Genomic DNA, 26967 nt, shown 5'->3' on the forward strand with positions numbered 1-26967 from the left:
TTTACACTTTTTTTTTAAGACTTTATTTATTCATGAGAGACACAGAGAGAGAGAGAGGCAGAGACACAAGCAGAGGGAGAAGCAGCCTGATGTGGGACTTGATCCCGAGTCTCCAGGATCACACCCTGGGCTGAAGGCGGCGCTAAACCACTGCTCCACCGGGGCTGCTCAAGTTTTTATGCTTTTATTAAGACTTTCATGTGTTTTGTTCCTTATTCATTCATTCATTCATTTGACAAATGTTTACTCTATTCCTACAATATGCTAGGTACTGTACTGAGTCAGTCCTGAATAAATTGTGATGAGGATTATGAGGGAAAATAAAGGTTTGGGAGGTCATAGCATGAAATACCTCCTAGTCTGGAGATCCGGAAAAGCTTCTTTGAGGAAATAACATTTGAGCTGAGGCCCGAGGGAAGGTCAGGGGTTAGTGGGCCAACATACAGGCAAGAGTGCTCTGAGCAGAGGGAAGAGCCCAATGGAGAGCTCAGAGATGGAGAAAGCAGGGGCACTAGAAAAATGGAAAACATTGGTCTAGTTGTGGCAGGGGCAAGAGGGAGTGCTAGAAATGACAATAATAGCTAATGCTTAAATGGTGCTTATTATGTGCCAGGCTCTGTACAAATAAATATTAACTACCTTAATTCCTGTAATAGGACTACAGGTTTTGTTTTTTTGTTTTTGTTTTTTGTTTTTTGTTGTGTGTTTTTTTTTTTTCCTGTTTTATAGATGAGGATACTGAGGCAACAGCAAGGTTAAATAAATTGTCCTAGGCCATAATGGTAGAACTGGGATTCAAACTTAAGAAGGATGTATCCAGGCTCTGTGCCCTTAACTACTAAGTCACATTGCCCAAAGATGAGGCTGGAGACCTCCCATATGCTTTTGCACATCCTCATGAAATTTTCATGTAATTTCATTCGTACAACTCCGATTAAAAACCATCAGATTAAAAAAAAAAAACCATCAGATAAACCCAATAATGGACGATGAGTAAACAAATGGCTTAGAGAGGCTATGACAGCAGAACGGAGGGTCTTAGGGAGCCCTAACATTATGGGATAGGTAGAGTAAGGTGAGCCTGAAAATGGACAGTGACAAAGGGACAGAGAGGTTGGTGAGGTGTTAGACTGGATTCAGTGAGATTAGAGACACCACGCAGTAACTTGAACAGGGAGAGGTTTTTTTTTTTTAATTTATTTATGATAGTCACAGAGAGAGAGAGAGGGAGAGAGGCAGAGACACAGGCAGAGGGAGAAGCAGGCTCCATGCACCAGGAGCCCGATGTGGGATTCGATCCCGGGTCTCCAGGATCGCGCCCTGGGCCAAAGGCAGGCGCCAAACCGCTGCGCCACCCAGGGATCCCGAGATTTTTTTTTTTTTAAACCTGATTGGATCACAGGCATGGAGAGGGTTAATCAGATTATTATTATTTTTAGATTATTTATTTATTCATGAGAGACACAGAGCGAGGCAGAGACAGGAGAAACAGGCTCCATGCAGGGAGTCTGATATGGGACTCATTCCTGGGACTCTGAGATCAAGCCCTGAGCGGAAGGCAGACGCCCAAACACTGAGCCACCTAGGTGTCCCAGGGAGAGTTCAGTATAAAGAATTATGAGCCATATTGGAATTGCAGTAATGAGGAACTGGCTAGTGCAGGAGCTATTAAATGTTTTCTGTACAGAAAAATATTTTAGGCTTTGGGAGCCATCTGGTTTCTGTTGCAACTGCTCAATTCTGGTGTTGCAGCCTAAAAGCAGCCCTAAACAACATGTAGATGAATGAGTGTGTTCCAGGCCTGTTTATTTACAAAAACAGGCAGTGGACTGGATTTAGCCTGTGGTTTGCCAGCCTGTGGATTAGGAAGAAGTAAAGAGAACTCTAAAGAAGATTAAAAGAGCAGGTAATGGGACACCTGGGTGGCTCAGCGGTTGAATATCTGCCTTTGGCTCAGGGCATGATCCTGGAGTCCCAGGATCGAGTCCCACATTGGGTTTCCTGCATGGAGCCTGCTTCTCCCTCTGCCTATGTCTCTGCCTCACTCTCTTCCTCTTTCATGAATAAATAAAATCTCTTAAAAAAATAAAAGAGCAGATAAAAATGTAGTATTTTTAAAATGTAATAGTAGATGTGATAGAAATAATATAATACAAAAGAGCCACAACTTGGGTCTGAGATAGAGACCCCAAGGAGACTCCTTCACTTCCAGACCTTGCTGGAAAGGGACAGGAATAGTGCACTGAATGGCAAAAAGTTGCTGTGGAGCTGCACCTGTGGAAGTTGCTGGAAATCTACTGTGTAGGGTGCCAGGGACAGTTATGCACAGGGAGGTGTCTCACAGAAGGAGCACTGTTACAAAACACTAAAGAGGAAGCTGCTGGCCACAGAGTACTGATAGAGAAAGTGTGCATACCACAGGAGTCAACTGCTGCAGACTGCCTGTAGAGCTAGCACACCAGAACTAGGAAGCACACCTCTTTCCTCCCGCAATGTCTCAAGTTTAATATCGTGCCAGGTGGCAAAGAAAAATATATTTCAAGGGTCCATTTCCACTTTCACAGAGCAGGCAATAAGGATGAATTGGAGCTGAGAGGCAATAATTGATAACTGGCATGGGAGGGAATCTAGGGAATGTGGTGTGATAGAATGCATTAAAAAGGTACTTCAGGGACACCTGGGTGGCTCAGTTGGTTAAACATCTGCCTTCGGCACAGGTCATTATCTCAGAGTCCTGGCCCTACAGGCCAGGCTCCATGCTCAGCAGGGAGTTCCCTCTCTCTCTCTCTCTCTCTCTCTCTGCTGCTCCCCTACTTGTGTGCATGTGCGCGCGCGCTCTCTCTCTCTGTTAAATAAATAAATATATTTTTTTAAAAAAAGAAAGAAACTACTTGTCTCATTGAATTGGCCTAATTGCCAAATGGTGGAGATTCCCTTCACAATTAAAAAAATAATAATAATAAAAGGTATTTTAAGAAGTAGTACTTAGAGCGTCAGAAGGATGATCCAAAGAAGAACAAATTGGTAAATTGGATTTCATCAAAATTAAGAATATCTACTCTTTGAAAGATAATTAAAAGAAACCAAATATGGGAAGAAAAGATTTGCAAATCATATACCTGATAAAGTCTTTATGGTCAGAATTTTTAAAAAATCCCCAAACTCAGGATTAAGAAAATAACTAAATTTTTAAAATTGCCAAGTGATTTGAATACTATATCACCAAAGAAGATAATACAGATGGCTAATAAGCCACCAAAAAATGCTTAATATCATTAGTCATTAGGGGTCAGCAGATAAAAACCACAATAAAATACCTGGGATCCCGGGGTGGCTCAGAGGTTTAGCGCCTGCCTTGGGCCCAGGGCATGATCCTGGAGTCCCGGGATAGAGTCCCACATCAGGCTCCCTGCATGGAGCCTGCTTCTCCCTCTGCCTGTGTCTCTGCCTCTCTCTCTCTCATGAGTAAATAAATAAATCTTAAAAAAAATAAAAAATACCATCACATATCTACTATCATAGCTGAAATATAAAAGACTGACCATACCAGGTATTGATGAGAATGTGGAGCTCATATACCACTTTTGAGAATTTTTTAAACTTTTTTTTTTTAATTTATGATAGGCACACAGTGAGAGAGAGAGAGGCAGAGACACAGGCAGAGGGAGAAGCAGGCTCCATGCACCGGGAGCCCGATGTGGGATTCGATCCCGGGTCTCCAGGATCGCGCCCTGGGCCAAAGGCAGGCGCCAAACCGCTGCGCCACCCAGGGATCCCCACTTTTGAGAATTTTTGTAAAAATGATACAACCACTTTCGAAAATAGTTTATAATTTTTTAAAGTTAAATGTCAGTTAAACATACTCTTATTGTATGACTCTTCAGTAATTCCCCAAGAGAAATGAAAGTTTATTCATACAAAGACTTGTGTGTCAATGATCATAATAGCTTTATTTGCACTAATCAAAAACAGGAAACAATCAAGTGTCCAACAGGTTGAACAGATAAACAGATGGTGCTATATCTACACAATGAAATATGTATTACTCAGAAATAAGAAGGACTAGGCTTCCAACACACACAGAAGCCTGAATGAATCTCCAATAATTATGTTTAATGAGAGAAGCCAGACCAAAAAGAGTGCATATTGTATGATTCCATTTATGTAAAATTCTAGAAAATGCAAAATAAGGATTATAGATTGTGGTGATAGAAAGCAGATCAGTGTCTTCCTGGGGATGGGAGGAAGTGGGGAGGGATGGGAAGGTTTTACCAAGTAAACAAGAAAGATTTTGGAGGGTAATGGACATGTTCATTGTCTTGACTGTGGTGATAGTTTCTTGAGTTTATACAAGTGTCAAAACTCATTGAAGTTTATACTTTAAATATGTACAGATTATTTCATGTCAATTACACCTTAATAAAGCTGTTAAAATAGAAAGTATTCAAGTATGCTATACTACTGACAAGTCAAGCAACATAAGAACTGAAATATATCCAGTGGATGTAGCACCATATTAATAATTGGTGATGTTGTGGATAACAGTTTCAGAGAAGTGGTGAATGGAAGCCTGATTGGAGTGGAGTAAGCTGAAGGGTGAGTGGAAAGTAAGAAAACGTAGCCAACTCTTTCAAACTGGGAAAGAGAGAAGACTTTCCCCATCAAAAGGGGGAGGTGGAATGGTAGGAATATTTTTTAAAGATTTATTTATTTATGTAGGAGAGAGAGAGAGAGCAGGAGCAGGAGGAGGGGCAGAGGGAGAGAGAAAAAGAGAGAATCCCAAGCAGACTCCCTGCTGAGCCCGTTGCCTGTTGCAGGGCTTGATCCCAAGATCCTGAGATCATGACCTGAGCCAAAACCAAGGGTCAGCCACTTAGCCAACTGAGTCAACCAGGTGTCCCTGGTAGGAGCATTTTTAAAGTTCACAGAGAAAAAAGGATGAATGGGGAGATAGAAGATAAATGACAGAATAAGTTCCTCAAGAAAGCAGAAGAGAATGAGATGGAAAGAAATTCATCTTAGGAGGAGAGAAAAATATGATGAGCACAAATTCAAATAGATTTATGAGCTTGGTAACAGAATATTGAAGAGTTTTCTTTCTGATGGTCCCCATCGTATGCATGTGTGTGTGCATGAAGAGGCCAGGATATATGCTGAAATAGAGGGGTTGTCAAGAAATTTAAGAAGAGTGGCAAACATGTGAAGTCATCATTGTGGAGATTAGGTTAGTGGTGATGAGAGAAATAAAAAAAAAAGGTTTGATTGTTTAATTGCAGGCTCTGGGTGAGGCTGGTTGCTATGTATTTCTAATGGCATCAACATGCAAGGCAATGTGATTTTTCTGTAGCGGCTCTCTTCAGCCAGCTGCACAAAGCAGACAGGTGGATGGTTCACCAAGAGTTGGGATTCTTTTCAGACTCTTGGAGCAGAAAGACAAGAGGGCCAGGAGGCTGAGGGTATTGGCAAAGAGAATGACTAAAGTGATGAGTGTGGGATCTCAGTTGGATGATCTGAGGAAGTGACTGGCAAGAGGGGGCTATGGTGGTCTGGAGGTCCTCCTGGGGCTAAATAACTGTTGGGATTCATGTTGGGATTCATGCCACTAGAGAGCTAGGTGAGTAGGAGGTGCTGCAGGATGGTGAGGGTGTGTGTGTCTGAATGTAGGAAGTTAGTGGTGGATGGTTCCAGGTGTTGACAGACTGAGGGATGAGAATGAGGTAAGGAAGGAGGTTTTTGGAGATCAGGAGATCAAGGGACTGAGGGGCCAAGGACTTGCTGGCTCAAGTGACAATAATGAAGTCACCTATAAACATGTGTTCAAGTCTCTGTATAAATACATGTTTTCATTTATTTTAGAGATATACCTAGGCATAGAATTGCTAGATAATATGTTAAGATTTTGAGGGACTATGGGACCATTTTCCAAAGATGCTATTTCATTTTACATTCCTACCAGCACTATACAGATTTCCAATTTCTCTACATCCTTGTCAATGCTTGTTTTTTTTTTTTTTTAAGATTTTATTCATTTATTCATGAGAGACAGAGAGAGGGGCAGAGACATAGGCAGAGGAAGAAGCAGGCTCCCTATGGGGAGCCCGATGCGGGACTCGATCCCAGGACCCCAGGATCACAACCTGAGCCAAAGGCAGATGCTCACCCACTAAGCCACTCAGGTGCCCCTTGTCAACATTTGTTATTGTCTATTGGTTTTAGTCATCCTAGTGGGTGTGAATAGTGTGTCACTGTCATTTTGATTTACCTTTTCCCTGATGACTAATAATGCTGAGCCTCTTTTAACGTATGTATTAGCCACTTTATTTTTGAAAGCATTTCCGCAGAGATAATCTATTCTGATCTTTGGCCAGTTTTAATTGCATTACTTATTGTTTTATTGTTGAGTAAAGCCAGGATTTTTGACCCAGGAAGTTTGGCCTGGAACCTGGGCCAAACAGGTTCTCATAACTCTCATGCTCTCTTCTTTCTTGCTATGCATCATGATTACAAAGTGGTAGAAATTTTGCTTTATTACTATTCACTCTATGTAAGAAGTCAAATAAAGGGCAGCCCTGGTGGTGCAGTGGTTTAGCACTGCCTGCAGCCAGGTGTGATCCTGGAGACCAGGTATCGAGTCCCACATCAGGCTTCCTGTATGGAGCCTGCTTCTCCCTCTGCCTGTGTCTCTGCCCCTCTCTCCCTCTGTCTCTATGAATAAATAAAATCTTAAAAAAAAAAAAAGAAGTAAAATAAAAAGGTATTTAAAAGCTGCAAAACAGTTTCTCTTAGAGGTTATAACTATCTTGTTTTGGGAAAAATGCCTTAATAGCATCTTTAGGAAGGGGAAGGATGCCTGAGGAGACAGTTTAATAAATAAATAGCTGAACTGTCTTATATGAGAAGATGCAGGAATTTGCAAGTTTGGGTGAACAGTCAAAAAGGATAGAAGAAAAGACTCCCTAAAAAAAGGAGAGGTAACAAACCACTACATTGCACACTTTAAATATCTTACCATTTAATTTCTTAATTATATCCAATAAAGCTAAAAGAAAGGGGCACCTGGGTGACTCAGTGGTTGATCGTCTGCCTTTGACTCATAGGGCATGATCCTGGGATCCTGGGATTGAGTCCCGAATACGGCTCCCTTCAGGGAGCCTGTTCTCCCTCTGTCTATGTCTGCCTCTCTCTGTGTGTCTCTCATGAATAAACAAATAAAATCTTTAAAAAAAAAATTAAGCTAAAAGAGAGAGAGTTAAGGAAAAATGTTATGAACTAGAATTTAAATAGTGGGGAGTCTGCTTCTCCCTCTCCCTCTGAACCTCCCCGCTGTTTGTGCTCTCTTGCTACCAAATAAATCGCGTTTTAAGAGTCCCCTAATTATTTTTTTAAGAGTCCTCTAATTCTAAAAAAAAAAAAAAAAAAATAGTCCTCTAATTCTAATAGACATCTAGATCCACTTCAATTTTTTTATTTATTTTTTACTGGTGTTCAATTTGCCAACATATAGCATAACACCCAGTGCTCATCCCGCCAAGTACCCCCTCAGTGCCCATTACCCAGTCACCCCAACCCCCCCGCCCTTTCCACTACCCCTTGTTCATTTCCCAGAGTCAGGAGTCTCTCATGTTTTGTCACCCTCACTGATATTTTCACTCATTTTCTCTCCTTTCCCTTTATTCCCTTTCACTAATTTTTATATTCCCCAAATGAATGAGACCATATAATGTTTATCCTTTTCCAATAGACTTATTTCACTCAGCATAATACCTCCAGTTCCATCCACGTCGAAGCAAATGGTGGGTATTCATCGTTTCTAATGGCTGAGTAATATTCCATTGTATACATAAACCACATCTTCTTTATCCATTCATCTTTCGATGGACACCGAGGCTCCTTCCACAGTTTGGCTATCGTGGTCATTGCTGCTATATACATCGGGGTGCAGGTGTCCCAGTGTTTCACTGCATCTGTATCTTTGGGATAAATCCCCAGTAGTGCAATTGCTGGGTCGTAGGGCAGGTCTATTTTTAATTCTTTGAGGAACCTCCACACAGTTTTCCAGCCTTTTTTTTTTTTTTTTTTGAGATTTTCTTATTAGAGAGAGAGCACATGTGAGAGAGAGCAGGAGCAGAGACAGAGGGAGAAGTAGATGCCACTGCGACCCTCCCAACACCCCCCCAGCAGGGAGCCTGATGCAAGGCTCCATCCCAGAACCTTGAGATCATGACCTGAGCTGAAGGCAGACACTTAACCCACTGAGCCACCAGGTGCCCCTAGTTCCACTTCTGATGTGGTTTTATTTCGTAAGCCAGATGGTAACTGTGAATATTATTTATATTATTTGTTTCACAGAATTATCTACCTATCCTAGAGAGACAGAGAGAGAGAAAGAGAGAGAGCACATGAGCAGGGGGAAGGACAGACTGGGGAGCATCCTTAAGCAGATTCCCTGCTGAGCGCAGAGCCCCACTCGGAGCTCCATTTCACAACCCTGAGATCATGACCTGAACAGAAACCAGGAGCCCGCTGCTTACTGACCGAGCCACTCAGACACCCCCAAAATTTTCCCTAGATTTAATTGCAAAAACCCCTTGGCTTCTTTTCTGCTTTATATCCCATGTCAGTCCCCAGTGACCAGTTTGTTCTTTTTCTAAGTATCCTTTATAGCATACTTAGGACTCACAATTCACTTCTTTACAGTACTCACAGAGCTGCAAAGAATTAAATTAGAATATTCTAGGATTTTATAACCAGAGAGAGATTACTGTAAACTTGCTGCATTCAAACCTTGGCTCTAGGTTCTAGGAAAACAAAAAGACGTATAGGTCCTGTTTCTGTCTCTGAATGGGGGAAACAAGAATTTGCCTGAGCTGCAGACCTCAGAACACTTTCTTTCTTTTTTTTTTTATAATAAGTTTATTTTTTATTGGTGTTCAATTTACCAACATACAGAATAACACCCAGTGCTCATCCCGTCAAGTGCCCCCCTCAGTGCATTAACCCCCACCCCCACCCTCCTCCCCTTCCACCACCCCCTAGTTCGTTTCCCAGAGTTAGGAGTCTTCACGTTCTGTCTCCTTTTCTGATATTTCCCACACATTTCTTCTCCCTTCTCTTATATTCCCTTTCACTATTATTTATATTCCCCAAATGAATGAGAACATACAGTTTGTCCTTCTCCCATTGACTCACTTCACTCAGCATAATACCTTCCGGTTCTCAGAACACTTTCCCTTTAAAAACTTCAGATGAAAAAGATAAATAAATAAAAATAAAAATAAATAAAAACTTCAGATGTTTATCATTAACTAGAGTTCAGTATTGTCTATAATGTTTTCTTTTGATGTAAAATGTACAGTGAAATGCACAAGTCTTAAGTGTACATTCACTGAGTATTGACAAATGCATAGATCTATGTAACCCAAACCACTGTTAAGATATAGATCATTCCTGTCACCCCAGGCAAGTTCTGTCATAAGAGTTGTTTTTGAAATACGTGTGTACAGATCCCAGCTGTGGTAGACAAATGGAATGAGGCAGGGAGAATTAAGCTGGGAAAAAATAAAGTTTTGAAGGACAAAAGATTAGGAAATGGGCAGCACTCCTAGATCCTGAAGAATTACTATCGACTGACCAGATTAGGGGGTTAGCTTGGTTAGACTGCAGCTGAGCCAACAGCACGGGATACTAAGCAAAACATTACCGTGCTCTAATCCTATTCAATAATACATGTACTGAAGTTGTATCATTCTATTATCCTAAAGGTCCATCCTGGAAGGCAGTGGTTCTCAAAGGGGATAGTTAACAACATCTGGAGACATTTTAGTTGTCACATGGTGGTAGTAGTACTACTGCCATCTAATATACAGGACAGCCTTAAGAGGAAGAAGTATTTGGCCCAGAATGTCAATAGTGCCTAGTGTAGGTAAGGGCCACTCACCTATAGGGGAAAAAAAATTAATAGAAGTTATGTATTAGCAGCAAACATTTCTTTTCTTTTCTTTCCTTTTCTTTTCTTTTCTTGTCTTTTCTTTTCTTTTCTTTCTTTTCTTTTCTTTTTTCTTTTCTTTTCTTTTCTTTCTTTTCTTTTTTTCTTTCTTTTCTTTTCTTTTCTTTTTTTTCTTTTCTTTTCATTTTGTTTCCTTCCTTTTTCTTTTCTTTCCTTTCTTTTTTTCTTTTGAAAGATGGTGTGTTTATTCCACTCAAGAAAATCAAGAAAAGGAACAATCATTATTGGGTAAAACAAACGCAAACATGTGATTCCAATTTTGGTGAAGGTTAGGGTAGAGACATGGGAAGAGGCGGCAAGCTCCTTGTGGCTGGAAATGGAAATATCCATACGGTGCTGACTGAGCCCTTTCGGGAACGTGGGGGATGGTTTGCAATAGGAAGGTTGGATTTGGAAAATTTTACTTGTCTAGCTTCTAGAATCTGTGATTTTAAGATTGGGGGGGAGGGAGAGAAAGAGAGGTTTACAGTTCTTTCTCTTGCTCTAATTCATAAGAGACTCCTCCTTTCTAGAGTAATCAAGACAGGGATAACCACGTGGCCAGTGAGGTATGACCCCACTTAAATTCAAAACGAAGGTCAAATGGTAGAGCAGCTTCCCAGCTTCACAGCATGCCCTAGGAGGATGACGGTTACCTTCTGACCTGTGAATTACCAGTGGCAGGAAGAGGGCCCTTCTCAGTGGTGTTTCAATGGATGAGTGCTTTTTTATTCCTGAATTTCAGATCTGTTCCCATACTGGTGTTTTCATCCTGTTCTCTCTATGATTTATATCTATGTTGGCTTCAGATCAAATGTCCCTAAAAAACAGGCACTGCTCCATGGTCCTTCAGTGTCGATTACAATGATGAAGTAGGTCATGGTAATGTGGCAACACGTTTAAGAATATCTCAATATTGGTTTGAGAAATGGTTTTGTTTTATGATATTGCAATGATTAATGAAACTGAACCAGTAAATTTTTTTTTTAAAGATTTTATTTATTTATTTGTCAGAGAGAATGAGGACACAAGCAGAGGGAGCAGTGGCAGGCAGAGGACCAGGGAGAAGCAGGCTCCCCACTGAGCAGGGAGCCGGATGTGGGACTCAATTCCAGTGCCCTGGGATCATGACCTGAGCCAAAGGCAGACGCTTAACCAACTGAGCCACCGAGGTGCTCAGTAAGTTGTTTCAAAGTGATCTGGATCATTTTGCTCAAAGCTTGAATTTTTGATAAGCCATGGGTTATAAGTTCATAGGGTACAAAAGGGTACAAAAGGTATACAAGGTACATTCGGTGAAAGCTTCCTCCTCCTGTCCCCCTGCCCTTGTAGAAATGACTATCAGTATCCATTTCCTGTCATCTCTTTTGAGATAGTCCATTCATATACAAACAAATATGTCCATGCATTCCCTCCATTTTTAAGCAAATGGTAGCATATTATAAACACTGTTCTCTCAGCTTTTCACCTAACATGTCTCAAAGGTTATTCTATTATCAGTATGTTTTCTTAAAAGGTATTTATTCTTTTTTTACAGCTGTATAGTATCCATTGTGTATGTGGTGATAGCATTATGGACAATTGGGCATCCCAGGTTTTGCTATTACACATATTGCTGTGATAGCCTTACAAATAAGTGGATGCGGAATGTGAAGGTCAACAGGTGTATGGTTTGCTTTATTAGATGTCATCACACTTCTCTCTGGAGGCTAAATCAATCAACTCTCCCACTAGCAGTCCATTGTTATTTTTTTCACACTTTTGCCAATGGACTGTGTTCTAACCTTCTTGGTCTTTGCCAATCTGTTAAGTGAAAAGTAGCTCCTGTAATTTTAATTTGCATCTCTCTTGTTATAAGTGAGGTTGGACAGCCACTTGTGTTTCCTTTTCTTTAAACAGTTATTTCAATTGGATTGTTTATTCTTTTTGTTAGTGATTTGCATGAGTTCTTTAAATACTAAATAAATTAGACTCTTGTCTGCAGTATGCATTGTGATAGTCCACCCCTCCCACCAATTTCTCTTTCATGTTTGTTGCCTTATGTATGGTAGTCTTTGTCATGAAGATTTTTTCTTTTTTTGATTTCTGGGTTTCCTATCTTATTATAAGGGTCTTACCACTCCCTTATTTTAAAATTTGTTCAGTAGCTCTTCTACTTTAATGGTTCCATTTTTAATATTTTTCTCTTTAATCTATTTGAAATTTTGATGTAAAGAATAAGGTAAGGGTCAAGTTTACTTTTTTTCCCAGCTAGATACCTAGGTAGTATAAACTTTATTAAATAATCCATCTCGCCCACCCCCAACCCACACACTGATTTGAAATGGAGCTTTTATTATATCTAAATTTCCACATGTAGGAGTGCCTGGGTGGCTCAGCTGGTTAAGCACCTGCCTTCGGCTCAGGTTATGATCCCAGGGTCTGGGATCGAGCCTGTGTTGGGCTCTTTGCTCAGCGGGGAGTCTCCCTCTCTCTCTCTGCCTGCCCCTAACCCTGCTGTGTGCTCTCTCATTCTGTCAAATAAATACATACAACCTTTAAAAAGTAAAAATTTTTAAAAATTTCCACATGTATTTGGGTCTACTTTTTGGCTTTCCATTTTGTTCTGTTGATTTGCCTGACTATTCACCTGTGTGTATCACACTATTTAAATTATTGTAGCTTTGTAACATAGTTTAACATTTGGTGGGACTAATCAATCACTTGAAGGTGACATATAATATTTAACATGTTTTTAGAAAACTATGTATTTCCATAATTCTAGATAAATTGAATATCATCTCTACAAATGTTGGAGGACTTGGATTTGATTCAGTAGCACTGGGGAGCCAGAAGACATTAGTATAAAGGTATCCAGATTTGAGGTTACTAGATGTATTTTCCTTTGTGTGGTATGGCATTGTGTCTGTTTTTCTGGCTGACCCTGGCCCTGGTTTCATGGGGAAGAAAAGGACTCTAAGTGTAAAACACAGAGTTTGTTTTCACATAAAATCTGTGAGGTGTTGCAGACCCACGGTCAGCAGGTATGGGGGAAAAGGACTCTGTCCAATCAACTGGATCATATTGGCTCAGTGGACATCATGGGAGAGTACCAGTGGCAAGGTCTCCTTGGGGGCTTCTGGGACTTTGAGGGCTCTGCAACTGGCATGGATGCAGTGAATTGGAGCCAGAGCAGAGGAAGTGGGAAGAGAGGAGAGAGGCAACATGGGAGTCAAGAGAGATTCCTCCTGGGAATGATCTGATTACACCTTGTTCTGTTCATCAGGCCCATGACATTCCTAAGGGGCAGGAACTGTGTCTTTAAGACTTGGCACAATGCCTGACACCAAGAGGTGCTTAGCAAGTATATGTTAAATGGATGAATGAGGGAGTGAACACCTGCCTGCCACAGGAATCTTCCTCATTACATGCGTCTTCCTGGAGCCTAGGAAGCTCTAGCTTCTCAGGAAGAAGCAGAACTAGGGCATGACTCTTGGGGTCCTGTTCTGAAGACTCTGGCCTGTCAACCCATCCAGAAGAGGGATGTTGAGTGAGCAAGGACTGTGAACCCTCCTCCCACCCTCTCACACATTTTTGGAGGGCTCCAAGAGTATCTGCTAGCTTTTTGTCTTGTGTTTTCCTTCATCTTTAATATCATCCAGCTGAGGGGCTCAGTCAATTGCATGTCCAACTCTTGACCTCAGCTTAGGTCTTGATCTCACAAGTTCAAGCCCTGTATCCGGAGACTACTTAAAAAAAAAAAAAAAAAAAAAGCATCCAACTGAAATGTTACTCCCATTCACTATGTCTTCCTTTTCTGCCCCAAACCCTTGAATAAAGCAAGTGGGATAGCAAAGGAGACAGGAATCAATACAATGAATCAAAACATGGGATACCTGGGGGGCTCAGTGGTTTAGCACCTGCCTCAGGGTGTGATCCTCAAGTCCCAGGATCAAGTCCCGTGTCAGGCTCCCTGCATGGAGCCTGCTTCTCCCTCTCCCTGTGTTTCTGCCTCTCTCTCTTTTTCTTTTTGTGTCTCTCATAAATAAATAAATAAAATATTTTTAAAAAATTAATCAAAAGAGCCAACTCTTTCACATATGCTAGTTTCCTATATGCTAGTTTCTTCTCAAATTTTCTACCTATTTAATTAATTTAATTTCTGCCTACTTAAGTATTAATTTAATACTTAAAACAGGTAGGTATATATTTTTTACCATACCCATTGCACAGGGAGGAAACTGAGTAACTACACAGGGCTCTGGAGCTTGCAAATAGATGGCTGGGATCTGAACCAGGAACTCCACTCTAGAGCCCATGCACTGAAACTCTTACCCTGGCATGTACACATGTTTTAGCTTCCCTGAGGTATAACATAAAACACAGAAAAGTGCACAAATCAAGTGTATGACTCAATGAATTTTTCACAAACTGAGCATTCCTCTGTAACCAGTACCCACCTCGAAGAACAGAACGCTTATCCCCACAGGAGTTCTCAACATGCCCCCTCCCAGTCTCTACCCCTTTCCCTTTCCCACCAAGGGAAACCACCCTCCTGACCACTCTTACCATTCTCCTGGGAGTTTCTACCTTCTCTTTCTGTTTTAATCACACTTTTATTACAAGTGTCATTGGGTCGGCTACTAAAGTTAAAAATATCCTGTCTTGCAGGAGTAGCGCTGGGGGTGGTTAGGAGAACACATTCCCTAGAAAAGAGAAATAATTGAGAGTGGAGAGTTAGCAGGCAGTTGCTATTTTCCCCTCATCCTAATTCTCTCTGCCAGTAAGGGAATGCCAGTGCTCTTTCCACTGTCCGCTTGCCCAGGACTACATCTCCCAGCAGGCTGTGCTCTGACAGCTCTCGGATTTAAATAGGATTCTGGTCTAAGCTTCCAGCCTGGCTGTCGCTGAGCTCTCACTCACTCAGCAGCAAGAGGAGCTAGAGGAGGCAGGGGTAGCACAAAGAAGCCAGGAGTTGGAGTCAGACCAGGAGCTTGAGCCAGACTTGGAGTTCAAGTTGCTTTTGCTAAAGCAGCAGCAACTAAAGAAGTTGAAAAGATGCTGGCTATCTTGGGACTGCTTACCTCCTTCCTTTCTTTCCTGTACGTGATAGCTCCATCCATCAGGTTTGTCCTGTTTGAGTAACTCATGGAATATTTTGCAAAGCCCTGGATTGGGATATGCGTAGCTTGTAAGTAGCAGTTCTCAGCTGCTGAGAGAAGAGAAGGGGATTGAGGCTGAGGAAGGGAAGGTCAGGGCAGAAAAAGCAGGAAGGAGGTCGTTAGCAATACCCTCGTGAAAAACGAGAAGGAAGCACCTGGGGCTGGGAGAGAAGGGGCTTGTTTGAATTCCGGTGCCAGTGGACAGCTGACTCTATAAAGTAGCTTGACAGCTGAGGTGGAAGTGCTTGCTCTATCACTCTATTCCCTTGGGTTTCTCTGAAGGGCCCTAGGTCCCTTCTTTATTGCCCCCGGTCAAGGTGGCCCTGCTGGGTTACCATGGGAGGTCATTGCTCAGGGACTTATTGTTAAGTACCAGGCATTTTGTAAAGGAAACAAACTCTCTTACCTTTGAGGCTACCCTCAACTAATGATTTGGGATGGATCTTCTGCCGTGGGATTCCTGGAGATGTCAAAGAAATGTGTGTTCTGATTGAAAAAATTGAAAATTGCTGATAATAAAGAAGATTAAATGGACATATCAGGAACAGAGTGTTGCTCTAGGTCATGGCAGAGAAACCTGGGTTTAAGTTCCAATTTTGCCACCATTAGCAAATGGATTGAACTTCTTTGACCCTCGGTCTTCCCCACGGTAAAATGGGGCTAATACTGGAGTGGTTGAGAGGATTAAAATAAGTTCTTTACAAAAAGCGCTTAGCCTAGTGTCTGGCAGTCAGATGATGCTCAGGAAATGTTAGTTCTGCCCTGTTCTCATCCTCTTTTTTGGAACTTGTCAAGTCAACTTTATATGAGAGGGTGCTCTCTGCACAAGCAAATGGACAAGGTAAGTTTCTCTCTGCACTGATGGCTAGAATGGACTCTTTAGTAGGACAGCAGAAAGCCTTTGAAGATGTTGGCTTTCTAAAACTGGAGAGGCAGCCCAAGAGCTGTATTCATAGTGCTATTAATCAATTATTCACTCTTGATGCTTATTGAAGACCTAGGGCTCAGGAACGCTGATTCCACTAATGCTCGTCACCCATATGTTCTGAATGCAGGTTAGAGGAGGAAGCTGACCTCTGGGAACCTCTAGAAATAAGAGCTGGGCATCCATGTTATCTAATGAGGAAGGTCTCCATTGGCCCTGGCTCGAGAACACTTATTCAGTTCATCAAAATAATCATTTGTAGTTTCTGGGCACATGACCTCCCAACCTGAGCTGATGAGCAGGATGCCCAGTGGGAAAACAGTGTCTCCTGAAGATTAGCTTCTTTGGGTCTCCTGAGGACAACGTAAAGAAATTTCCCTTTGAGGCTGGATGGGTTTTATGTTGATCTCAGTCTGGAATTTGGAAGGATGATACATGAGTGCTTTTGTTTCCCTTGCCTATAGGAAGTTCTTTGCTGGTGGGGTTTGTAGATCAAACGTGCAGCTTCCTGGGAAGGTAGTGGTGATCACCGGCGCCAACACGGGCATTGGCAAGGAGACAGCCAGAGAGCTGGCTCGCAGAGGCAAGTCCTTCCCCTTGTGTGTTCATAGGACAGTGCCTCTTGCCTTTCAAACTGGGGGTTCTGTCCACATTTCCTTATCTTTCCTCCTAGGCTTGGAGGTTTTGGTTGGGAATTTAAAGAACCTGGGATTCAAGTCCAGCTCTGACACCAACTTACTCTGTACCTTTAAACAAACTTCCCACCCTCCCTTCTCTTTCCCTAGTATATGGAGGGAAATAATGATGTTCATGTACAATATTGGTCAAATCAATTATTCTAAATGGGATACCAGGTAACATTAAATACCAGTGGGTAAAAACCAGGGTTCCCAGCCTAGGGTTAAGCTGACAGCAAAGGGACTGAGCAGTTCTACTTATGAGAATCCTGAGGTGGCAATATAGCCACTCATGGTTTAGGGATGGCTGGGAGAATATTTTGTCCTCTAGTCTCAAGCTTACATCTACTTTTTTAGCCTAGGGTCTGAACATACGGCTTTCTCTTTGTTTTGGCCCCAGGAGCCCGAGTGTACATTGCCTGCCGAGACGTACTGAAGGGGGAGTCTGCAGCCAGTGAAATCCGAGCTGATACAAAGAACTCCCAGGTGCTGGTGCGGAAACTGGACCTATCTGATACCAAGTCCATCCGAGCCTTTGCTGAGGGCTTTCTGGCAGGTAAGTCCCCTGCCAATAGACAGAAAAGCAGAAAGCTGGGTGTGGAGGTGGCTGTTCCACCCTGTGCCACCTGGGACCCTTACATCAGAGCCACTATCGATCCCACTGGACAGGTTCTGCCACTTGAACCAGCAGGGCAAGGAATTGGCGGTGGACAAGCTGGGCAGGATCCTTATCATGGTTTTCCTCAGCAATGGGAAAGTTGAGCTGTCTGTCTGGGCTTGCTGCTTGGCTTTAAGGTGTGGTTCTGATGTCACACACTTCTCATTCTGAGAATCAACCTCCTGTGGCCCCAGGCACTAGATGAAGTTGTGCTGCTGCCAAAATTCTTCTGTATCTTGGAAAATGACTAGCTTCTACCAAGGACTATGAAATTCATGAAGGACAAGGACTATGTGTGTCTTGTTTTATGGCTATATGTCCAGGGCATAGCTGAGTGGGCCTGGCCCAGAGTCAGTACTAAGTATACATTTGCTGAATGAATGAATGAATGAATGAATGAATGAATAACTGAATGAGTGGTGTCCATGAAGATATCAGTAACTAAATTTAGAAACCCAATGACAGCGGTTATTAAATATCACTGAGATAGGTTCAACGGCAAGGAGAAAATACTCAGGCTTGCTACAGGCAGCTAGTGGGCTTCTTGCTAACTACAGAGTCTCCTTGGTTTTGCTCTATAGAGGAAAAGCAGCTCCATATTCTGATCAACAATGCGGGGGTGATGATGTGTCCATATTCTAAGACAGCTGATGGCTTTGAAACCCACCTGGGAGTCAACCACCTAGGTAAGCATTTTTTTTAAAGATGCATTTATTCATTTTATTTTTTAATTTTTTAAAAGATTTTATTTATTTATTCGTTTTTAAAAAAATATTTTACTTATTTATTCATGAGAGACAGGGAGAGACAGAGGCAAAGACATAGGCAGAGGGAGAATCAGGATCCCTGCAAGAAGCCTGATGCGATACTCAATCCTGGACCTTGGGATCATGACCTGAACCAAAGGCAGATGCTCAACTGCTGAGCCACCCAGGTGTCCCTCATTTATTCATTTTAGAGAGAGAGGGAGAGATCAGGAGTTGGGGGAGGGTCAGAGGGAAAGAAAGAATCTCCAGCAGACTCTCCCCTGAGCATGAAGCCTGATGTGGGGCTTGAACTCATGACCCCGAGGTCATGACCCGAGCTGAAATTATGAGTTGGCCACTTAACCGACTGAGCCACCCAGATGCTCTGGTAAGCATTTTTGAGTGACTGAAAAGCAAGACAAACCCCAACTTGTTTTCTGTAGGAAGATGACCCTATATGAGTGCCAAGAATCTCTAGTGGTCTTTCTAGACCCCAGGATTCCAATAGACTGGACATTGGTTTTTTGCTCACTATCTTTCCACTGTCCAGCACAAAAAAGTGAGATCCCTGTACCATTAAGAAACCCCAAAACTTGGGAGATACCAGGAAAAAGAATGCCTTCTTAGATGAGGCCATGGTGGTACAAGGCTTGCCAAGCAGAGCATGGTGGATGCAGGAGACTGTTTGGCTGGAGGGGGGTCATATCTATAACTGAGGGCCAAGCAGGTCAAGGGTTGGATGATGGAGGAGGCAGACCTTGAGGACCTGAGGTAATGAACAAGGCTGGGGTTTAGAATTCAAAGTAATGGCTCTAGTGAGGAGATTATGAAACATATTCTCTGGTCCTAGGCAATTTATTTTTTCTGACTATTCTATCCTTCCTTCTGTACATGAATGTACCTGGGCACCTCAGTTGTGTGAACATGGCCAAAGGGGGGTAAGAAGCCAGCAGGTAGCATTTCTCCTGACTGGGACAGGGCACAGGGACAAATAAATACAGATTAAGTCCATATTGCCTTACCTGTAGTCCAGCTCTGGCCCCTGTCTTGAGGAATCCACAAGCTCAGAATGACTGATCATTTGGACTGAGTTTTCATAGCATCAAAATTTGTTCATACCAGAAGAGAGTGAGCTAATGCTGAAGTCCTATCATCAGCTTCTACCCCCTGAGCCTGGGCTACCACTCCACTCTTCAATCTCCCTTCCTGGCTCTCCTTGCAGGCCACTTTCTTCTCACTCACTTGCTCCTGGAGCGGCTGAAGGAGTCCACCCCTGCACGGGTGGTAAACCTGTCATCGGTGGCTCACCACATTGGCAAAATTCATTTCCATGACCTCCAGGGTGAGAAGCGCTACAGCCGAGGTTTTGCTTATTGCCACAGCAAGCTGGCCAATATGCTTTTTACTCGTGAGCTGGCCAAGAGGCTCCAAGGTAAGTCTGGAGAAAGAGCCAGGGTAGAGACCTTGCAAAAGCAAGGTCTTCTGTTTAGATTAGAGGTTCGTAGAAACTTCTGGAGTCAAGATGTCAAACATGCACCTTTCAGTGGTAGCTTTATACACTAAAGAGAATGAGGTTATACACAGACTAAAAAATAATTTTTGCCCTCAGGAAGCTTAAAATTGAACAGGGGTTAGGAATCTATAAAATCTATCTTACATGTATGTCACATCTTATCTCCTCTCTACTATCTCACTTGACTTTTCACAACAAATTCTTGTAACAGGCAGAGCACTTACTATTATTATCTTATGTATCCAAACTGAGGTTCGAAGAAGTGGCCAGCCCAAGGTTATATGGCAAGTGAAGGAGTCAGGACTGGAATGTGGGAACTCTGCTTTAAATCCAGGGTTCTTCCTTCTGTGTGTGCATTCTGTGTGTGCCATTTGCCGAGGTTCATATGGTGAGCCAAGCAATAAAGCTGCCACTGCCTGCAGTCAATAAGCTCAGGCTGGATTTCGGCCCCCTGAGTCTGAGCTCTACCACGTAGGAGCCACATATGTATATGGATACATCCTTTTAATTTCTCCTGATTTCATCCCCTCAGCTGTAAAATGAGGTGAGATTTCTCTTAATCTCTTGATTCTCTGCTCCCCTGAAGGTTTTGATCAGCTGTTGGCTTTGATATCTGCAAATCTGCAGACCATTTGCCACTGGGAATAAGTTGGAATATGGGAACAATGGTATTTACCATCAGAATGCAGAAGGTAGAAGAATAGGGTAATTATTAGAAGAAATAATATGATAATAATAATTGAGAGTTTTGTATGTGCCATATACTGTACACGTCTAAACTCATTTAATACATTTCTATGAGGTAGGTTTGCCCACTCTACAAATGAAGAGATAGCTATATCTCATCACAGACATATTAAGAAACGACCAAGCAAGTTTCCTAAATGAGCCAGGATTCAAATGCAGACAGTCTAGTTCCAGAGTCTATGCTCTTTACGTTTCATCAGAGTTCAGATTTTAGCCCTGCAGCCTGCTAGGTATGACTGGGCAATTTACTGAGCCTCTCTGTGATGAGAGCTCAGTTTCTGCTCCCATAAATGGGCACCTTATAAGCAAGCCTCTTGAGAATTAAATGAGATAATGCATGTAGAGCATGTAGCAAAGCCCTTGCATATAATAAGTACTAAAGATAGTAGGAGCACCTTGGGGTCATGTTAACCTCCATTATCTCCCCAACACCCCTCATTCTATACCCCATAAAATATACTTGCCCAGCAATTACAGTTCAAAACAAGGTCCTAGCCTTCTGACTTATAACTAGTTGCTTCCCCTAAGCTCCTTCTTTTTTTTTCCCTAAGCTCCTTCTATAGAAATATCAAAGATACCACTGTTAATAGTTGATATTCCTCCTCCTTGTCCTCCTATTACTACTACAACTACATGTAGTTGTTTCTATTATTAATATGTAAGCTACAGAGTAAAGGTGACATTGAAATAGGACCTTCAGGATCCCTGGGTGGCGCAGCGGTTTGGCGCCTGCCTTTGGCCCAGGGCGTGATCCTGGAGACCCAGGATCGAATCCCACATCGGGCTCCTGGTGCATGGAGCCTGCTTCTCCCTCTGCCTATGTCTCTGCCTCTCTCTCTCTCTGTGACTATCATAAATAAATAAAAATTAAAAAAAAAAAAAAAAGAAATAGGACCTTCAATCAAGCACTCCTTGTGGAGCATAGAAGTCTGAGAAGTCTATAGATCTTTCTGGGAGAGATCAATTAATTACAATCAGATTCTACCTGGCTGGGAGAGGCACCTCCTGAAGCTGGGGTTTCGTTCTCTGAGTCCCCTTCCCATTTGTGCATTTTGCTGCAGCAGATAAGCTGTTTCTTTGGGCTTGGATATACCCCCACCCCCAAATAACTGTGCTTTCTTTGCCCTAGGCACGGGGGTCACTACCTATGCTGTGCACCCAGGCGTCGTCAGCTCTGAGCTAGTGCGACACTCCTTCTTGCTGTGCCTGCTCTGGAGGATCTTCTCCCCCTTTGTCAAGTCGGCACGGGAGGGGGCACAGACCAGCCTGCACTGTGCCCTGGCTGAGGGTCTGGAGCCCCTGAGTGGCAAGTACTTCAGGTAAGTGGAGGCAGTCCTGGTTTTCTCCATCACCTGTGTATATGGTGGGGCACAGGGCTCCCTGGGCTCTGCTCCCCACCCTAGTGGCCAAGCTTGTGCTTGGAATGGAATCCAGACAGATTGAGGCAATAAACCAAGTGCTATTACTTTTCCAAGGGAGCTCACATCAGAAACTGGGCAACAGTTGCTCTTATGTTTGTTTTATACCTATGTGCCACATCTTCAGGTCAGCTTTGTAGCTTTCTAAGAGCTGTTAGAACGGACTGGCCCTCTTGGTTATGCTTTGGAAAGAACATTAACAGGCCCTCTGGCCCTTTTTCTCCTCCTTTAAGCTTCTGATTGGCTTCTTTAATGAATTCTTCAATACCATTTAGCACATAGCACTGGGGCAAGGTCACCTCTCTCCCAGTGAACTCTCTCCCAATGCTGCCAAGATTGGCACCATCTGATGGACTGAAGACAAAGACATTTCACTGTTGAATCTTGTGGCAGACTGCGCAATCCGAGTTTGGGAAAAAAAAGAAGCCCAAGATTAAATCTCTTTTCCATTCCATGACTTGATCTATCCCAATCTGCTATCCTGTCCCATTTGTTCAAGGCTTTTCATTATGCACCATTTACTTATTTATTAGAGATTTTTTATTTACATGACCAAGAGAGGGAGGGAGGGAGGGAGAGAATGTGTGTGAGAGAGAGTGTGCAAACCAGCTGGGGGAGGGGCAGAGGGAGAGGGAGTTCCAGACTCTTCCCCCCCCCCCCCCCCCCAAGCTCAATCACAAGACCCTGGGATCATGACCTGAGTCCTGAGTCGCTAACCAAGTGAGCCACCCAGGCACCCCTGATGCACCATTTATTAAGTGAAGCATTGGCAATAACCTCAGTGCCCAACAATGGATGAATGGATAAATAATAATAGATAATGTTGCTTGAGCTCTTGTAAGTATTTGGTACTCTTCTAAATATTTTACATGTAATAATTCATATCATTATTACAACTCTAGGAGGTAGATAATAATATTATCCACACTTTACAGACAAGGAAACTGAGGCCTAGAATAATTAAGTCCTGCTTAAGGTCAGATAGTTTGTAAGTGGTAGACCTGGAATTTAAACCCAGGCAGTCTGGTTATAGAGCTTGCTGTTCTGTGTGGTTGCCACTAGCCCTTTGTGGCTATTCAGCTCCTGAAACAGGGCTAGTTCAAATTGAGGTGTGGGGCAACCCACGTGGCTCAGCAGTTTAGCGCCGCCTGCAGCCCAGGGTGTGATCCTGGAGACTGAGGATCGAGTCCCACGTCGCGCTCCCTGCATGGAGCCTGCTTCTCCCTCTGCCCGTGTCTCTGCCTCTCTCTCTCTCTCCTCTCTGTGTATTCTCATGAATAATAAATAAATAAAACCTTAAAAAAAGGAAGAATATTAAAAAAAATTGAGGTGTGCTGTAAATATAAAATGTGCATCAGATTTTGAAGACATAGTATGAAAAAAGAAATTAAAATATTTCACTAGTAATTTGTTATATTGATTATATGCTGAAATTATTTGGCTATATTGAATTGAATAAAATATACTGGTAAAATTAATTCATCCATTTATTTTTCCTCTTTAAAATATACTTTAAAAATTTTATTAGAGGGGCACCTGGGTGGCTCAGTTGGTTAAGCATCTGCCTTCAGCTCACTCAAGTCATGTTCCTGGGTTCCTGGGATTGAGCCCTAAGTAGGGCTCTCTACTCAGTGGGAAGTCTGCTTTTCTCTCTCCCTCTGCCTGCTGCTCTGCCTACTTGTGCACTTGCTCTCTGTCAAATAAGTAAAACCTTTACAAAAAATTTTACTAGAAAATTTAAAATTATACATGTGGCTCACATCTGTGATTCACATCACATTTGTATTAGACAATGCTATCCTGAAGTCTGGGTATTTGACATCACTGCCATAAGTATGTAATACAATATTATATAGTCACTAAAATATTTCCAAATAATATTCAATCAGTGGGGGAAATGTCAGTGATATAATATTGTGAGAAAAAAACTGCAATACAGAACTATGTAAGTATTCATTGTAAATACATAGAAGACAGTCTGGAAGGATACACAGCAAACCAAAGTAGTAGTTACTTCCAGGGAGTTTGAGAAAGAGAGGAGTGTGAAGGAGAATTTTAACCTTTTATTGCAAGTATTTCTGTATTAAAAACTTTTTTTAAAGATCACATATTTCCTGTCACTTATATAATCAAAATATACATTTTTATCTTTAAATTTTATTTATTTTTTTAAAAAAGATTTTATTTATTTGAGAGAGAGAGAATGTGTGAGCACAAGCTGGGGGAGCAGAAGGGAGAGAGAGAAGCAGACTCTCCACAGAGCAGGGAGCCCAATATAGGGCTTGATCCCAGGACCCCGGGATCATGACCAGGTGTCCCTAAAATATACATTTTTTTTTTATTTTTTTAAGATTGTATTTATTTATTTATTCAGGAGAGACACAGAGAGAGAGAGGCAGAGACAAAGGCAGAGGGAGAAGCAGGCTGCAGGCAGGGAGCCTGATGGTGGGACTCAATCCTGGGTCTCCAGGATCATGCCTTGGGCTGAAGATGGCACTAAACCACTGAGCCACCGGGGCTGCCCTAAAACATGCATTTTTAACAAGAGAAATATATCTTCCCCCCATCCTACATACAATATGATCCCAGTTTTCTGTAAAAGGAAAATAGTCTATATTCATACACAAAGCAAACAAGTGTAAGAAAAAGTAAATAGGCTTTTCTTCTTTATCAGCACCGAATTTTGTAAGCTTTATACAGAACTTTTATAGTTAAAAAATACTATTTAAAGAAAACCACCGTGAGCACTGTATTCCCCTATCTCCTCATCCATCTAGATACCCCTCCCCCATCCTTTGCTCCCTCCAAAACAGAAGAAAATACTGTACTTAGGCTGGGTTCATGGGGCACAAGTGGGTCTACGGATAGAATTCAAGGGGTCTGTGAAGTTGGATGAGAAGCTAATTGCTTGTCTTCAGTTTCACTAACTTCCACCTGAAATTTGACATTTCCTTTGATGACAAATGTCGGCCATAAGCTGCAGGAGTAGTAGTGATACCTGTGACTTTGTTACCAATGAAACTAAATATTTTCATGTCACATGGCAATTGGTGCAGCTATCTCAGAGTGTCACCTCTGCTCACCACTACTTCAAAGGCCGGTGGCTATTAGACCCAGCAAGCTCTTGCGATAGAATACATTCACAAAGAAGCCTCTGCATTACTCTAGCACAAATCTGTTTTTAAAGTATTTTAAAAGTGCATTCCAAGACAATGAGCTCCTTTTCATCCAATATATCTTAGACATTTAGAAATATATTCTGAGAAAGAGGCCATCAACTTTTCCAGATTGCCACCTGCCACTTCTGGATGTTCATGTTCTTTCTCTGCCCTCCAGTGACTGCAAGAGGGCCTGGGTGTCTCCGAGGGCCCGAGATAACAAAACGGCTGAGCGCTTATGGAATGTCAGCTGTGAGCTTCTAGGAATCCAGTGGGATTAGAGCTGGTGGAAGAGCCACACCTGTATCAGGCCTAGTCCATGCCTTACTGAAAGGAGACCAAGAAGACGAAGGAGAAGGCCAATTCAGAAGGACTGTCCTCCTGGCTGGCTACTGTTGAGAATCCTGCCCTGCTCTGATTCTCTCCATTCTTCTGGAAACCTTTGCACACTCAACACTCTGGTGAGGCTGGTTCATGGTACAAGATGTTCACACCTACGGAGGATTCTTCTCTAAGTATTGCAGAGTCAGCTGCCCTCTCTGGGCAGGAGGACTGGGCAGAGCCAGAATGCTCAGTGGATGTGACAGGAGTGTCAACATGACATACTATATGTCCAGGGTTTATAGACCCAAATTCTGGCTCATCCTCTTTGGGATACTAGTCAGAACTCTGGAGGCTGAACCAACTCAGGAAAATCTTGGCTTGTCCTTGGTCAACTTTGGTTTCTTTCTCTGAGCATCCTGGAGCCACTGCATGAAGCTGTACCTTCCCATTTTCTTTTTTCAGTTCTTTTTAAGAAGTTAAAAACATTTTTTTTTAGCTTTATTGAGATTTAACTGACATAATATTGAGTAAATTTGGGCCTTCTCATTCTCAATCACATTGATGGTTTCTTCCTGCAAACTTCCCTTTACCTAAATTTTTAGAGAAAATAAAAATGGTGTATTCATCTTATTGCCTTATTTATTTTGTCAGGGTAGCAAAGGAAAAATGGAACAAAGTGGGGAAGTCAGCCTTCTAGTTCAGTGAGTAGTATCTCACCCTACCCACCTACCCATAACCTTCTTAAATTATTGCATCTGGGTGCAAAATAAGATGATTCAGTTGGAAAAAAAAGGAAAAAAAAAAAAAGATGATTCAGTTGGGTATTTTCTCCAGTTTCTTCCAGCTCTCCCATTTTATCATCAAAATGTAAGAGGAGAGACTTAAAGCACATAGATGCTGATCTCCACTATAGATTAAGGCCAGAGGTAATACAGACTTCACTTAATTTGGTACATAGATGCAGAAAGACCAGCCCTGATAACTCCTGGTCCTAAAATTGCAGCTCTTCTCTCTCCTGACTTCCCTTGCTCTCCTACGCTGTGTCTGAACTTCAGCACTTGAGGCAAGAAGCAGGTGGCAGGGATCCCTGGGTGGTGCAGTGGTTTGGCGCCTGCCTTTGGCCTAGGGCGCGATCCTGGAGACCCGGGATCGAGTCCCACGTCGCGCTCCTGGTGCATGGAGCCTGCTTCTCCCTCTGCCTGTGTCTCTGCCTCTCTCTCTCTCTCTGTGTGACTATCATAAATAAATAAATTTTTAAAAATTAAAAAAAAAAAAAGAAGCAGGTGGCAGAGACACAGCTTCTTGCCTCAAGTGCTGAAGTTCACCAAGAAGAGGCAGGTGCAGATGTGCCTGATCTTTCAGCTAATTGACACAAAAACTCATTGGTTCTAGCTCTAAAGCATCCAAAGGGCCTGTGGGGACAAAATGCCCTTTCCTTCCATAGCAAGGAGACTTTTCAAAAACATTTTTATTACATAGGTTTTCAAATAGATAAAAGCATAACTTGAAGTATCATGAATCCCCATGTATCTATCCATCACCTAGCTTCAACTCAGTTAATGTTTGTCAATCTTGTTTTGTCTATTTCCTGTGACAATTTTTTCTGGGGGTGGGACAGGATACTCTCAAGCACATTCCAGACATCGTATATTCACCCATAAATAATGTCCATATC

General features: G+C 42.3%; 1 protein-coding gene across 4 annotated transcripts; it reads left to right on the plus strand.

Moving 5' to 3' along the window:
- The first annotated feature begins 14851 nt into the window (after positions 1–14851).
- RDH12 (retinol dehydrogenase 12) lies at positions 14852–25917 on the plus strand. Of its 4 annotated transcripts, none has more exons than XM_025443369.3 (7): positions 14852–15090; positions 16516–16634; positions 17129–17284; positions 17968–18072; positions 19355–19564; positions 21522–21711; positions 25147–25917. In XM_025443369.3, the coding sequence occupies exons 1-7, from the start codon at positions 15023–15025 to the stop codon at positions 25247–25249; spliced, it is 951 nt and encodes a 316-aa protein (XP_025299154.1). In that variant the 5' UTR covers positions 14852–15022; the 3' UTR covers positions 25250–25917. The 4 variants fall into 4 exon arrangements, with proteins under 4 accessions (XP_025299154.1, XP_025299155.1, XP_035576150.1 ...); XM_025443370.3 differs by having other exon boundaries at positions 14852–15066; XM_035720257.2 differs by lacking the exon at positions 19355–19564.
- The last annotated feature ends 1050 nt before the right edge of the window (positions 25918–26967 follow it).

The sequence above is a fragment of the Canis lupus genome, chromosome 8 (assembly GCF_003254725.2).
Source record: "Canis lupus dingo isolate Sandy chromosome 8, ASM325472v2, whole genome shotgun sequence".
NCBI classification, from domain to species: Eukaryota; Metazoa; Chordata; class Mammalia; order Carnivora; family Canidae; genus Canis; species Canis lupus.